The sequence below is a fragment of the Coloeus monedula genome, assembly GCF_965178545.1.
Source record: "Coloeus monedula genome assembly, chromosome: 1".
Taxonomy (NCBI): domain Eukaryota; kingdom Metazoa; phylum Chordata; class Aves; order Passeriformes; family Corvidae; genus Coloeus; species Coloeus monedula.
In genome coordinates, this window is record NC_138781.1 from 124,216,095 (window position 1) to 124,232,147 (window position 16,053).

The 16,053-nt window shown below is 41.3% G+C and overlaps 1 protein-coding gene across 2 annotated transcripts in view; it reads left to right on the forward strand.

Moving 5' to 3' along the window:
• The window catches only part of TRIM55 (tripartite motif containing 55), a 36,163-nt gene that overhangs the window by 3,082 nt on the left and 17,028 nt on the right, over positions 1-16,053 (forward strand). For both annotated transcript variants that reach the window (XM_082279460.1, XM_082279461.1), the window contains exons 3-8: positions 6,038-6,203; positions 7,903-7,998; positions 11,840-12,073; positions 13,159-13,181; positions 13,278-13,402; positions 14,216-14,439. In XM_082279460.1, coding sequence (XP_082135586.1) covers positions 6,038-6,203; positions 7,903-7,998; positions 11,840-12,073; positions 13,159-13,181; positions 13,278-13,402; positions 14,216-14,439 — 868 coding nt within the window. The remainder of the gene's footprint in view (positions 1-6,037; positions 6,204-7,902; positions 7,999-11,839; positions 12,074-13,158; positions 13,182-13,277; positions 13,403-14,215; positions 14,440-16,053) is intronic.

Here is a 16,053-nt window from a genome sequence, read left to right on the forward strand (position 1 = left end):
GGTGCTTATTTAACCTTCACATATGTCCTTAGAATGAAAGTCATTGTCAGGGTTACGCAGTAGCAGCAATGCATAGCAGCATTATCTAAACTATTTGGCCCTTTGTGGGCCTCAGCTGCTTATCTCCATCTGCCTAACATTCCTCGGGGTCCCCTGAGAGTGTGAGCAGATCTTTCATGGCTTTTCCCTGTGCTGTTCCACTGAAAGCAAAAAGTCAAGGGAAATCAAGTCTTCCCCACTTCTTCCTTTTCTACCAGTCTCTTCCATACTGACAACAGGGGTCTGGCAGAGATACATAGGAAGAAGGGTGAGATGTGATTTTTCCTCCTTGTTCTTCCCAAGACAACTCTTCAAACTGGCAGCACCTGTGATTTCCAGACAGGAACCTCTTCCCCTCGAGTTCTCCTGTGGGTATAATTCACTGTAACTGCATGTGCCAGAATGATGCCAGCTCCCATCTGCATTTCACATGAACTTAGAGTAAAGGGAGAATAAAGAGAGAGTAAAGAGAGCAAGGGAGCAAGCTTTGGCTCCTGCTTAGGCAAAAATAGCTTATTTCAAAAGTATTGGGGTGGTTTTTTTGTAATTGGATTTTCTATTTGAATTAATGAATTGGGTTTTTTTTAATAAAAACTGGGGCAGGAGCTGGACTATGAGGTTGGGAGAGTCTGCCTGAGCCCTCATATGCAGCCCCTCCTATTACTAAGTATCACATCATATGGTCTTTTATCCCATTGCTCATCAAATTCCAGCTGATGGCAGCATAGCCTGTTGCCCAATTTAGAATGTGTTAGCAACACAAGGGAAGAATTCTTCAAGCAGGAGGTGGCTCATACAAAGCTTTAAAAGACAGCAAAGGACTGAAAACAGTGGAAATTGAGTTGGCTAAAAATTAAACCAGTCTTTGAAAATCTGTAGGCCACTGATCACCTAAACTATCTGAGGAACATCGGGATGCCTGCTGTCACCAGGAAAGGGTGGCAACAGGAGGTTGTGACTTTTTGTAAGATCTGGCAGGTTCTAATGATCTCAGCTGGCTATTCCAGATCAAAAGGTGCTTTGGGCTTTGTTACCAGCTGAATCCTGATTAGGGCGGGTCAAGCACTCTTTCTGCCTTGCACTTACCAGGGAGAGCCTGAGGAACAGGCTGTCCCTGCAGCCCTGAGCATGGATGGAGCAGAGTGTGCAGCAGGGACCAGGCTGTGCTGAGAACAGCCTGCATGGGCTCTGTGATGGTGCTGACGTGCTGCAGGGCCCCATAGCCAGCACTGCCAGAAGCCTCTATCCCTGACACCTCTGAGGTTTTAGCCCAAATTCCCAGTGCAGGATGTGTCTCTCTAACCCAGGGTGCAGGGGTGTCTGGGGATCTCAGATAGGCTGGGCCAGGGAAATGTGCTCCCTGGCCACAGGTCACCAAGCAAGGAGGAGCCCCACAGGCTCTGCAGTAAAGAGATGACAAGTGAGGTCACCTGGTTCTCCTCCAACTCCCCATGAGACAAAGTCCCAAGCTCACCTGCACCAATAGTGTTCTTGGGCTGGGCATTCATGATAGTAGTGTAACAGAGCTACAAGAACCCTTATGTCCATATGAACTTCTATAGCCTTCTCATTTTTCAAGCCCCATTTCTACCCTGGGTGTTGGTGGCCTTTTCACTGCTTTTGAGAGAGTCCCTCATTGTGGCTGATTTTCAAGGACCACCTTCCTCCAAGGTCAAAAATGGTCTATCCCCATATATAAGAAGCGATGGTGACAGAATACCTGCATTGGTTAAGAGAGAGCTCCCGATAAAAAGAAAACATTATAAAAGAAGCACAAGGAAGATGGGCAGGTGATTCAGGAAGATTTTGAGACACTCTCCAAACACGTGCAGATGAAGTTAGAAAAGCCAAAGACCACCTGGAACTGAATCTAATGAGGGACATGAAGGCTAATGAGAGCTTCTGCAGCTGCATCAGCAGCAGAAGGAAGATTAGGGAAAGTGCGAGTTCACTGCTAAATGGAGCAGGGCCTCATGTAACACAGGACATAGAAAAGGCCAACGTGCTCAACACCACCTCCACCTCAGACTTAACTAGAAAGTTCAGTTTTAAGTAATCATAGTACCCTGAGACCAGTGGGAAAGTCTAGAGCAAGGAAGACTCACCTTTGGTGGAAGGGGATCAGGTCAGAGAATATTAAAAAAAATATTGGACATCCTGATGGGAGGCATCCATAAGTGGTGAGGGAGCTGACATATTATTGCAAGGTCACTCTCAATACTCTGAAAGGCTGTGGTAATTGGAACAGTTTCCTGTGGACTGGACTGGAAGAAAGCAAATGTTCCTCCAATCTTCAAGGAATGCAAGGAGGAGAATCCAGGGAGCTACAGGCTGGTCATGCACACTGATCCCTAGAAAGTATTTCATGCAAACCCTCCTGGAAACCATTTCCAAATATATAAACAACAAGAAGGTGATTAGAAATAGTCAGCATGGATTTATGAAGAGGAAATCAGCATGACCAACCTGATAGCCTTTTATAGTGAGATGACTAACTCAGTGCGTGAGAGGAGAGCAGTAGATACTGTTTATCTAGACTTAGACACTGTCTCCTCTGACATCCTTATTCATAAATTGTTGAAATAACATCTAGAGTGTACAGTGGAAAGTGAACTGGACCAAAAACTGGCTGTACTACCAGACTCAAAGAATCATGGTGAGCAGCATGAAGTCAAGTGGAGGCCAGTCATTGGCTCTGTATGCCCAAGACTGATACTGCAGCAAATGCAGTTTCATATCTTCACTAATGACCTGACTGTGCCTCATAGAGTCATGCAGATCCTCTCCATCCCCTGGCCAGGTGCAGACAACAGGTGATGTGATAGCACAGGAAGGGTTACAGCTGTCTTAGGATCCTCAGTAAAAACACTATCAAAATTGAATTCAGGATTTCAGTAGAGACCTTTTTGGATTTGAAAAAATCCTACAGAAAACATGCTTTCTAACAGCAGTTTTCCTAAGGTATTACTATGTTCTTATTTAAAGTATGCTTCTTTATGTGCCCAGCAACTTTGCATTTCCTCACCAAATCACAGTCACTGAATGATTAAGATTGGAAAGAACCTCTCAAGGTCACCTGGTCCAACCACTGGTTGCTCAAGCAGGACCACCTGGAGCCAGTTGCCCATGACCATGTCCAGATGGCTTATGAGTGTCTTCAACGATGGAAACTCCACAACCATCCTGAGCAACCTATGTTAGTGCTTAGTCACTCTCACAGTAAAAAAGTGTTTCCTGATGTTCAGAGTGTACCTCCCATGTTTCAGTTTTTGCCCATTGCCTCTGGTCCTGGCATTGAAAAGGGCCTGACTCCATCCTCATGACACCCTCCATTCAGGCATTTAGATAACTGAAGGTATTGATAAGATCAGGTCATTGTTAAGATTCCCCTTAAACTTCCCCTGATCCAGGCTGAAAGTTCCAGCTCTCTCAGCCTTTCCTCACAGGAGAGCTGCTGTCCTTAATTATCTTCAGGACCCTTTGCTGTACTCTCTCCAGTATGTTGATGTCTCTCATGTACTGGGCAGTCCAGAATGGGACCCAGTCTGTACTTCAGGTGTGGTTCAAACACAATTTCAATGGGGAAGAATAAGCCTCTAGCAGTCAAACACAGGCTTAGCATCTCAAAGAGAAGAGTCCAAGAATGAAACCACAAAGTTATCACGACATTTCAGCAACCTGACATCTCTGTGGTCACCAGCACAGCTATGGTGAATCTTTCCTGTTACTAAAGCCATGCAGTTATTTTCCTATCAGCTACTCTTTAATCTCCTGTTTCAGAAGCAGTCTCCATTTTAAACTTAGAGGTTGTGCTTTGGCCTTTGCTACCCCAACACAGATCTAGAGGATCCCTTCTGCAGTCAGGGAATGGTGTGCTAAAAATCTCTCCTTTTGTACAGCCTGGGGAGGAGCCTGTAAATGTGTTTATTTCTAGTCTTCTGACACTGTCTTCAGGGCCCCACTAGTTCAGGGAGTTCTGCCAGGTTTCTTCCAGCTCTTTGCGGCACCTTTGAAGGTTGGCTGCTTCTGGCTGAACTTGCTTGACACCGTCACCTTTTTGCTCTATGCAATGTGTCTTTCATGCAAGTGGCACCATTCCAGTGTCCAATAAAATTCTAGTAGTTTCTGGCTCTGGTCTTGTAAATATCTGCAGGAAGAGCTGCTATCTCAGGCTTAATTAATGGCTTTGAAATTCATTGTATTGCCCTCACGCATGGGCCCTCCCACTGGTGCACTACAACATGAATATATTAGGGGCTGTTTGCAGTAATCTGCAAACAATGTAAACCATTTTTTATGGTGGAGACACACCTCTTTTGACTACCACTGAAACAGTGCTGGATTTGACAAAGTGCCTGATGTTAATGAATGCTGGAAATCTGACCCAAATAACACAGGCTTTCTTCAGAAGTGTTTGTCTTGTTTTATTCTGGTATATCATGTTATATGGCAGATTACAGATTTTCCTTATGAACCCTTTAAATCCCAGGGCACCCTGGAATTAAAAAAAACCACAAATGTGTGAGACATTTTGTTTCTTGCTAGATTTCTTTTATAAATGCATCTGACTGATCATATTCCATACCCTTCAGAAGAGAAAATCTGTACTTTGTCATTAAAAAATAAATGCCATATCCACTCTACCAAACTGTATGGAAAAACTCCACTGTAATATAATATAAATAATGATTGTTTCCATACATTTTAAGCTTTAATAGAATGACTGTTTGCCTCCTTGCTACAGAGTTCCATAGAATGGCTTAAGAAAAGGTTCCCATGTAATTCCATTAAATTCTATAGTTTCTAATGATGAAAAATATGTTTATATGATGCCATTTTTCCACTTGGTACAGGTAAGTCATAGTTCTCTTTCCAAACAGTAGCAGAAGGGGATAATGGTTTATGCTGAAAATATTTAACATTGCCACAGTAGCAGTGGTGGCTTTTGAAGGCTTGAACCCCAGACACACTCTTTCCATTGGTCTACTGGTCCCTGTCTTCTGTACCACATCCTTACACACTCATGTGTTTGCCACAGATGTTAAGCCTGAAGTCTGGGCTCAGGAAAGTGCCACCCTGCCCACACACACTAGACCAGAGCTGTCACTTGCACTGGGAATGCCAGTTAAGTGGCTCATTTGAAGGAAGCTACAACTAAATTAGTTCCTAAGATAGCAGGTTGTGTAGACATATGTGTGTACAGCTAAATCATTTTGGTGAAGAGGAGATCAGACTGAGCTATAGTGTGGCGACAGTTCCTGGCTTAGCACAGGAAAGGAACACTTGTGTAGCCCATGCCCTTTCTTCTGGGTACAGCTGAGTAAACTACTGCTAAAAGGTTTGACACTGTAAGGTTAGACATGTGCCACCTGACTGAAATTAATTTGTGTAACACCTTGTTTTAGTTGCTGGCCTAATGTAAGGACCCAGTGCTGTTCAATATTGGCAGTCCTGACCAGGGCCTCACAAAGCTCGTCAGCAGAGATTTAGAGTTACAGGCTTAAAGATTCATCAGTATCTACAACTCTTGCTTGAAATCAGTCCCCTCCATAAGAGCTTTGCTGCATTAAGCCAAGTGCACAACAATTTGCATGATGAACCAGAAAGAAATTACGTATGTTTCATATTTCAGACAGATGTTGGATAACATGCTAACTAAAATACATGAGTAGTCTGAGTCCAGGCTTAGTAAGGTTATTTAAATTTCTAAATATGAGCAAGGGTTCCGTCACACTCCCACTCACATTCCTCATTCATATGGTAATCCCCATATGAAGTCATGTTGCTATATTGTCATCCCTTCATACTGTGTCAGGATATTCAGCTGTACCACTGTCTCTTTAAGTCTTCCCATGTGGCAGGTTTAAGTCTATGCTGTGTATTCAGTCAGCCTTGGATGCTGCTATACAAATGTACCATATTTCGTGCTAATACCCTAAGTGTTGTTATCAGAAACTCATGAGCACCATGTTTGTTTTAAACTTGTTTTCTTTTGCAGACCTGAAAGGAAGTGTGACCAGCCAATGTGTGAGGAGCACGAAGATGAGAGAATTAATATTTATTGTTTGAACTGTGAAATGCCCACCTGCTCCTTGTGCAAAATTTTTGGTGCCCACAAAGACTGTCAGGTTGCTCCTCTCACAAATGTTTACCAGCAACAGAAAGTAAGTATCTTCTTGTTTCTCAAAGTCCTTGAAGAAACTGACAGGACCATCAACAGGGAAGTGTTCCCATGAGCTCCTGCAAGTTTCCAAAAAGGTCTGGGGGTGCCTTTGCCACTCCTGTGTGTGTGACTGAAAGGCTCTTATAAATCTGTAGGAAATGTTTAGAAACACAGGAAAATAAATTTATGAGAGATCGCACAGAAAGATATTACAGTGTCCCAGTTTTGATGTGGAGTTGAGGATCTCTCTTTTGAGTTCCTAATCCCTTTTTTTCAGTGCTTCTAGATCAGACAAACAAGTGGGATTTCTAACACTAGGAACTGGAAAGAGACCATTTCAAATCAAATAGTTATCTATCAGGCACTTTTACATTTAAGCATCCCATTTTTAAGAAAAGTTAAGTGAAAAACCTCCTCCTGCAAGTGAATGAAGGAATATTCAATAGTTGGCAGCACAGGATGTACCTAACATCTTCTGCCCTTGCTGTCACCAGTAAAAGACTTGTTTATTTTTAATACAGTATTAATTTAAAACCTGACTCACTGGGTTATCCTCCTGAGATAAACAGCTCATTTTTCTGGAGGGCCCCAGTGGGGCAAGCAATCAGACAGGCCAAGTTTCCAATCCCAGCCTCCAACTTTGTCACACAGACGCATGTGTGTGTAAATTACAAATGAGGAGTCACTTTAGGAAAGTAGTTACAAACATCCTTTTCAATCAAAAAAGTTGGGAGAACGAGGAGAAGTGTTTTGGACTGAATCCATGCCCCCAGTCACTCATTTTGCATGGAGATTTGCAAACTGTGTTTTCCTTCCTAGAGTGCTCGTGGAAAGGGGCTGTCATACTCAAGACAGGAGGCGTAACCTGGAGGCTGCAGGATGCATGCTTCAAAGGAGCCTTTACAGAGCTGTGAAAGCCTCAAAGGATCCTGTACAGAGCTGTGGAGTCATGAACACAGTTGTCTCTGTTACTACAGCGGTGTGCCAAGGGCCCCTCGCACTCCCCAGCACCCTCCCCAAGTTCCCTAGGACTGGCTTCTTACTCTCTCTTAGGGATACCTCACAATCACCTCCATCCCCACAGTCGGGTAATTTCTCCCTCCACCCATTCCCCTCATGACAGTGGCTCAGCCTCCATCTTCATCTCCTCCTTTTCTCCTGGCCCCTCTCACCACAACCACAATCCCACTGCCCACATGCCAGGGACTCTGTAACACCTTGGTCCGTCCAGGTCCATGGGCCACCTCTTCTCCATTCCAAGGCCAAGAGCTACAGTCCTCAGGGAAATACCACAGTGTGTGACTAGACCCAGACACTGAAAAAACAACCCCTCAAGAGACAAAGTCTTTTCTCTCAACAAACCCAAAGGAAATATTTGGGGCCTGTTGAAACAGCACTTCAAACAAAAGCGTCTAGAAGAACCTCCTAGAACAAAGTGCTTCCTTCTTTCCAAACCACAGTTTCTTCTCCATTAAGGGTTCCAAACTGTCAGTGTTTTCATAGTGTGTTGCAGGAGGAAACAAATGTCAAAGTATAATCTTGTGGGCACATAAAGCTCCTAATTTTCTCAGTTCTGGTGGAAAGATGAAGTATTATCCTGGGTATGGCTTATTTGTCTCCTGCTCCCCACTGTTAAATGTGTTACCCTGAAGTATGACAGCACCTAACACCCTTCTGCGTGCTCTCTTCTTACTGCCTAGTCTGAGCTGAGTGATGGCATTGCAGTCCTGGTGGGGAGCAATGACAGAGTGCAAGGGATTGTCACACAGCTGGAGGAGACCTGCAAGATGGTTGAGGTAGGTACCACCTCTTTAAATGCAATTATTTCAGTGTGACGTTGCGTCTTTCAAACTTCTGGTAATGATCATTCTTTAACAGACCTCACTTTACCCAAATGCATTCCCACATCATTTCACTAAACCATTCCTCGTGGTTTTGTACATTATCAAGATGTACTGCCTCAACCAAAAGATACAACCTGCTCAGCACCTCTGACATTTGCTGTATGGTGGAGGATAAAAGAGTAAGGATAATCCATATCAGCAAGTCTTGCTCAATATTCTTGGTGGAATAGGATCTTACTGAAGTTGAAAGCAGATCCACCAAAATGCCATCAACTCCCAGCTCATTTAACATCTAAGATCAGATTCTAGAGCTGTGAAAGACCAGTATCAGTCTAAAGTCTGACAGGTCTGGTGAATAGAGTCTTAGTCTTAGCCACAAGGTAGGCACAGCATGGTTCAGAGCTATGTCAGCATTTGCTCTGTATTTGGTTGGTTTGCCTTCTCCACAGAAGCAGTGTTTTAATGTGTTGTCCTATAAGGAGTTTTATTGCTCATGGGAGAGAAGAGTTTCGGATTCTGCTGGACTTTCTGGTAAAGGCCTTGCTCTGAAAGAGTTGGAATTAGTTTTGTGTTATTCAATAGTAGAAGTGGCTTTCATTTCCTCTGAGAGCTTCGCATCAGCAAAGCAAATAGAAACATCAGCTTTGACCAATCTGAGCATCACAGAGCAATAGGCTGAAAGGAGCTCATATGAATTGATTTTGTGATCAGAGTTTGATGAAGCATCTAGGGAAGGAGTCGCATCCCTCTCAGCCCAATTAGAATTATATTGACCCTTCAGAGTTGGAGCAGAAAAGAGAAATGGTAGGGAAAAAGAAGTTAACCCAAGATGTGTAGACACTAATTAGTAAGAAAAAAAAAAATGCACAATCTATGTACACAATTCCGAGCAAGAAGAAACAGAAAATAGTCTAAGTTTGTTTCAAAGAACACAAAACCACTGGCCCAAGTAAAAGAGAGAGCGCATTAATGGCAGTCAGAACTTTGTAGTTGGGAAGCCTTCATGCCGCAAGGATGAAATTGTCTGCTATCAGGACTTTGCAGACAGAAACAAGCCTTTCAAGTAGGTTAACTGCAGAAATTTGAATTATACAAAAGCAAAAGCTTACACTCATTTAAGTTGAACTAGCTGAACCAGAAACACATCTTCAAACACCAAGTCTGAAGTATGGAGAAAGCACTGTGCTAAAAATACCTTTATAAATACAACATTTTCTGAAACTAGCTTTCTCAGAGTCATTCACTCAGTTTAAAATCTAACCTTTAAAGTCAAAGCCCAAAGAAAGTGCAGCCATTTTACTTTCTGATGTTTTATCAGGCTTTTCACCTTTAAAGTCAAAGACTGCAGAAAATATATCTTAGAGTTTACCTTGGTACTTCTTCCATGTTACAATTCAAGCAAATCACATTTCCTACTATGCAATAGCTTTGTGTGAATTGACATCAGTTTGTCCTTGAAGATGAGAAGCTACAGCTGGAGCTCAGAAATGTTCACATGGAAATAACACAATCCAGGATTATCTCTTCTTTCTGCTTAACACTTTGCAGAGAAAAATAAATATCTGCTTTAGCAGAAAATACATGATCATTTTCCTTTTAGCTGGAATAAGTCATAGCCTACAGTTCTATGTTTAGCCACTGCTCCTATCCAACCCTAAAAACCAGAAAAGGAAAAAAAAGCTTTTAACTGATTGAAAAGTAGACCTAATTCACATATTATACTGAAAATTGAGAAAGTAATATAAAATGCTAAATACCAGAAAACTATAATAATTAAGTTCTGTTCAGTTATGTAAATGAGTCTAATAACAAAGGAAAAATTACAGGGGTTTTTCAAATGCTAAAAGCATAGGCCAGTCAATACAGGTCCTTTGGAACAAGCAATGAGACTCATGCTCAGTAGCAAGGACTCCTTTCTTTTTGATGTAGCTGTGCTTTAAAAAACAAAAAGGCTGAGATCTTTTTAGAATGCAAAGTCATGTATTTGTTAACCTTTTTCATTACACAGAATCTGATTAGAGTAATTCCATCAGACAGAGACTTCATGTGGGAACTTTTTATGCAGAATGAGAATATTTCAGAAATATTCCAGCATTTGCAGTTAGAAACCTGTTTTGCACTCTCACTCTTGAGATTCACAACTCTGTAATATCTGCTGGCAGGAAATACTATCTATGAGTGCTTAAAGATGGGGAAGGACTTCTCAGGGCACCCTGCTACCATTTGCTTGCTCTTCTTCCCCTAACACTTGTCCTGTGTCAAATGACAAAGATAGCACGCACCTGTCTTGAAATTAAGGTTGTTTTACAAGTGTTCTGAGTGACATTTCATGGGGGCAAAACTAGGAGAGGAGTGGAAGAAGATTATCTGAGGTCTGAAAATATAAGTACACCCAGAAACCATGACTCACTTGGTTTGAAAACTTCCTTAAGCTGACCCTGTAAATGCCCTAAACAGGAATTCCTGGGAACTGACAAGGTCTCCCAAGAAGGGCAGGATATGCCTGCACCCCCTGCAAGGACATTTAAATTAGGAATGCCTGTTCAGCCTAGCCCTCCTTATTGGGTAGCAGAAGTGGATACTTGGGTCAATGCATCGAGATGTGCATTCAATCCCCTCTCCACCCCCATGTAGACAGTGATTTTTAGCCAAATGTACATCTTTGAAAGGCTTTCTCCTTTAAATTATACAGAGCAGACTATCACCACTCATAGGAACGAGCTCTGGCTGGAAATCAAGAAAAAAGTGGGATTCTCTCTGACCAAGTGCTGTGAATAATAAGTCTTATCACTTCCAAAAGTACTGTGGGACTGTTAATAATCCTGTGCTGCCAGAATCTCAGCACTGTGCCTCAAGGAACAAAGATGAGGAATTGATTCAGCCTCAGTTCCTAGGAAAGACATTTAAATAATCACCACCATCCACAACCAGGTCTAACCACAATAAGGTTATGCCCTGGGGCACCCAGATGACTCAAGTACTTCTATTTGGTAGACCTCAGACATTATATATAATCTGTCTTCCATTTCCTCCCCATAAATCCTCCTTTACAAGTGCAGTTTGTTCTTTTTAGAGAGCGCTCAATGCAGCAGTCATCAAACCCATCCTCCTAAGTCAGTAAAAGATGCTGTTGTCTGGTTGGAGGGACAATAGCAGTGTCTAAAAAAACGATGTGAAAATCAGTGCCTGAACGTGTGGTTGGAATCTAATTCCTCCTTCTTGTCTTTGTGCTTCTGTCACACACCATTTTCTTTGCAGAACCTCTACCTCATTCAGTGCACAGTAAGTGGAATATAATGGACACCTCTTGTCCAAATAGAGTATAAGAGGGAGTATGTGAAAATCAAGCCCAGCCAGGATTGTTCCAGGTACTCTGGTAGAAAAAGAAAATTCTCCAGAGCTGTTTGAGATGCTCACTCCTTTTAAAACCATTCTGTTCACGCAAATGAACCCAGCTGCTAATACGGTGGGAGCTTTTACTTTTTCTGCAGACTTTGATGTATCTCTACAGACATCATAAATACCTTTTTACTTTTTTTAGCAGACTCACAAGTTATACAATAACCTGTTTGGGGGCTTTCAGTGGCTTGAAACTCAGAATTTGAGAAAAGTTTTTAAACTTTTGTTCCAACAGCTTGGACTTTGAAAATTATAAAAGTCTCTGGGGTCATTCAGAATCCTTTGCACTGTTCAGAAAGAGGAATTTCTTTGATGAAAATTCTTGCAAGTAACTGTAAAAATAGAAACCCTTTTAAGAACATAACATGTTTAACATAAACCAAATGATTCACAGGAATGCTGCAGACGACAGAAAGAACAGTTGTGTGAAAAATTTGACTATCTCTATTCTGTACTGGAAGAAAGAAAAAATGAGATGACACAAATAATCACTAGAACCCAAGAGGAGAAACTGGAACATGTCCGCTCCCTGATGAAGAAGTATGCGGATCACTTGGAAGCTGTGTCAAAACTGGTTGAATCAGGAATCCAGTTCATGGAAGAACCAGAAATGGCTGTGTTTTTGCAGGTATAAAGTCTGTAAATAGAGATAGAAAAAGAATGATGGGTTTATTGATATATTATTTAAGCATTTCTCAATTGTAGGCCCATTCAGAGCTTGGTTATCTTCAAGTGACCATTTATACAAATTCATTTTTTAAACACTTGAATCAACTCAGACAAGTAACTACTCTTCTTGTGAATAGTATCCAAATCAAGAACATGAGTATTTGCTATTTGCACCAAAATATACTATCCTGTATATGAATTTCTGGTCCCCATAGAAGAAACAGGAATTTAAACATATTCCACCTAATCTTTATTTTCCCACCAATATCATGGTGGGACAATATGTTCATGTATACATGAACTTCTGAGAATTATAGGTTTCACTTGCAAATTGACAAAATTATTAACTTTTCAATAATTTGTGTGCTAAGTTACATTTGTATGCCTTTACTTAATTTTTTTTCTTCTGTTTTCTCACTATAAATTTAAGAGAGATGAGTAGGGAACCATTAGCATCCTGTCCAATGAATTCACTGGTGTAGAATTTCTGTCCTGCAAGTTTACAATTCCTCTATACTAAAGGCTGGAAGGGCATTTTCTACCAAACAAAACAAAACAACCCCACAAATAAATAAAAACAAAATAAAACAACCCCCACTTACTTTCATCAAAGAGTTGCCTTTGAAGAGTACAATATTCTTCCGAGACAAAGAGAATTTTGTCTCTCCAAAAGGATGCCCTTATGGATAGTCAAAGATGTAATTACTGTGACTAAAGGGGGTAACGGACCAAATGCTTTTCACCGTAAACACAACCAAAAAAACGAGGAAAAATATTTCCATTTGCAGGTTTTTTTAACCGTGTATATTTCCCATCATATTCACATTTTAATTAAAACATCTTTGAAGAACTGAAAGGTTTACTCAGCTGTATACTAATTACCATCCAAATTTCATCTCATTCATAGATGTCATGGCTGTCACTTATGAAATCCTTATTAGTGCTTTTAGATGCTGCCTGTGTAAGAATTATTTCTCAATGCATAAAATCGCTGAAAAAATAGAATCATTTAAGAAGTCAGTTATTTATTTTTTGTTTCCACAGAATGCCAAAACATTGCTACAAAAGTAAGTATTTAAACATGAGACTCTTGTTTTTTATAATCACTTACAATTTATAAATTTATCTTCAAATCCAGTGCTAATAACCCATCTCTACTTTAGAATTACTGAAGCTTCTAAAGGATTTCAAATGGAAAAAATAGAGGATGGGTATGAAAATATGAACCAATTCACAGTGAACCTCAGTAGAGAAGAAAAAATAATACGAGAAATTGATTTTGACAGAGGTATGTAATTTATTTCACCAAAATTTCTTTCTTATATATCAGCTGTGTGTGATTCACATGATGATACTGAGTAGGAAACCTTGAATCAGATATTTCTCTCTATCCCAAAATGTAATCAGAGCATTATGTATCAATTATAATCAAATCCAGGCTTATTTCTCTGAAGTGCTAAGATGGCCCTGAACAACATCCAACATTTCTTAGTATAACTAATGTGATTATACAAAAGAAAATCCAGTGCTAGAGGCCTCCCTCTGGAAACAACCTGGACCATGACTCCAGACCACAGGATGTGTCAGATGGCACAAAAGCAATGGTGTGACCAAGTCTGACTGTCTGGTTTAGGCGTGTTGGTACCTCAAGCCTCCAGTCATGCACTGCAAAGCACTGATCTGGTAAAGAATTATAATGACAGCTTCAATGGCATTAAAACAAACATATACCTAGAGCTGAATCATGACAGATTGTGCCAGATCCCAGGTAGCCTCTCCCCAAAATGTGCAGGGCTGTGCTGCACATCCCTCATGAGGGTAACTGCATTGACAGGACTTTCTGTCCTCCTTCCCATCAAAAGGGCCAGCTTAAGATTTTAACCAGCATGTGTGTTCAGTGTCTTCCCTGCCCCAAAGCTCCTGCTCCATGGTAGTGCCCAGTCCAGGCTGGTGGGAGCAGGCTCCTCACCAACACCCTCTCTGCCAGACAGCAGATTGTCAGTGAGTTTGATATGCGATTGCAAATGGCTTTTTAATTATGTAAAGGCTGAAGCCATCTTCACATGGTGCTCAACCTGTCCTTTTACACGTTTCCTATCAGAGGAGGAGGGAGAAGAAGAAGAGGAGGAGACAGAGGATGGCGAAGGCTTGGGTGAAGTCCACACAGAGTCATCAGGAGAGGAGGAAGAAGAGGAAGAGGTGGAAGAGGAAGGCATGGAGAGTGCACCACAGCCACCTCAGCAGGAGCCTGAAGCACAGAGTGCAGGGGTAGAGCCTCTGGCTGAACCCACTCCAGCACCAGTGCTGGCTGCCCCAGCTGGTCAGGTAAATGCCTCTGCTGCCCTGCTGCCCTGCCAGCTATGCTGAGTGTACCTGGCAGAGCCAGAAAATGCTCCCCTGTGTCCTGTGGGCACCATAAGTCAGGAGAAGGGCTAAGGGAGTTGATGTACTGGAGGGCAAAATTATTTATTGCCCTTGTACACATATATGCAACTTTACTTTGACCTGTGCATGTATCACTTGATAAGGAAAAAATTAGCTGCTAGATAAATTAAGATATTTATGGGATACGTAAGTTATAAATAAAAAAGACTCCATTTGGGAGTTAAGTGCATTAAAAGGAATGTTCTGCTTGCTGTGATTTAACTCAGACTAACTGTTATAAATGAAATGATCCTTAAAATATTTATACTAAGAGAATTTGGTATTCCCTCTGGATTTAGGAAGCTTTCCACCACCAGTTTTTAGATTATACTTCTAATCAGTTTTCTGTGAATGGCGCTTGCTGCCTTCTGCTCTGATCATCCTTGGATATGTCTAGGTAGATGCAGGAGTATCATACACCAAACAGCAAAGGAAACTGCCTCTTACAACCTAACAGCAAATAGGTTCAGGGTGTGAATATTTTAGGCCAACACTTTTCTCAGGGAATGTGATTAAAATGAGACCATAATTGCTTCATATTCTAAAAGATGTACATTAAAAAATATATTTCATGTGCTACTTTAGTTTGCCTTGCATACCATTAACTTAGCAAATTCTCCTCTTACACAATCTACTCAGTGAAGTTGCTGAGGGGTTAAGGCTGCTCTGAATATATTTGAGGAGGCCTATGTGAAAACAAGAAAGCACACAAAGGATCTTTGATTGTAGCAAGCTCCCCACATAAAACAAGTGAAAAGAAATACTATAGATTCATTCCTTATGAATCTATAAATATAAATTTATAGATCTAAAAACATGTGTGAGTTTTCACCAGTCATGTGAAGATGTTCTTAAATCAGGCTTTATTGATTTAATCAAAGTTTGAAGATTTGCACTGACTTAACTAAACTTGTGTTCCCTAACTGATGTAGGGTTTTATACAAACAAGAACCAGACATAACCAATTCTGCCCAGCAACATGAATTGTCTAATTTTTAAGGCTAAAGTGAGAAGGTACAGCATGCTGCTTTAGCAGTTGTAAAATGCCATTAGGAGATAGTCAGGCATGGAGTCAGACATGGCATGTGGGTGCTGTGGTGTGGGGGATACCTGTATTTCAGTTTTTGCTTTCTGGTGTAAAAAGGCAAAGCAGAAATGCTGTGGTGATAGCAGGTTGTGTGTGTAGGAACCCCGAGAGCTTGATGCAGGTAGAGAGGTGCAGTTCATCTGGCTGCTCCTCTTCTTGGCAGAGCAACAGTGCTTGGCTTACAGCATTGATGGCAAGGCTGGTGGGCAAATGCTTCTCTACTTATTCTGACTGCTCATATCAACAGACTCATTGGCAAACGCGTTGTTCTTAACCTAAAATCCAACCAGCCATTTGAAGGTACCTACACCTGTCATTCATGGCTGATACGGGTTCACGAGGCTCTTATGCATATTTTCTTAAGTTTTTAGAATTGAATTGAATTGAGGGTTTATCTGAATTAAGGAACCCCTTGCTCACTCCTTTCT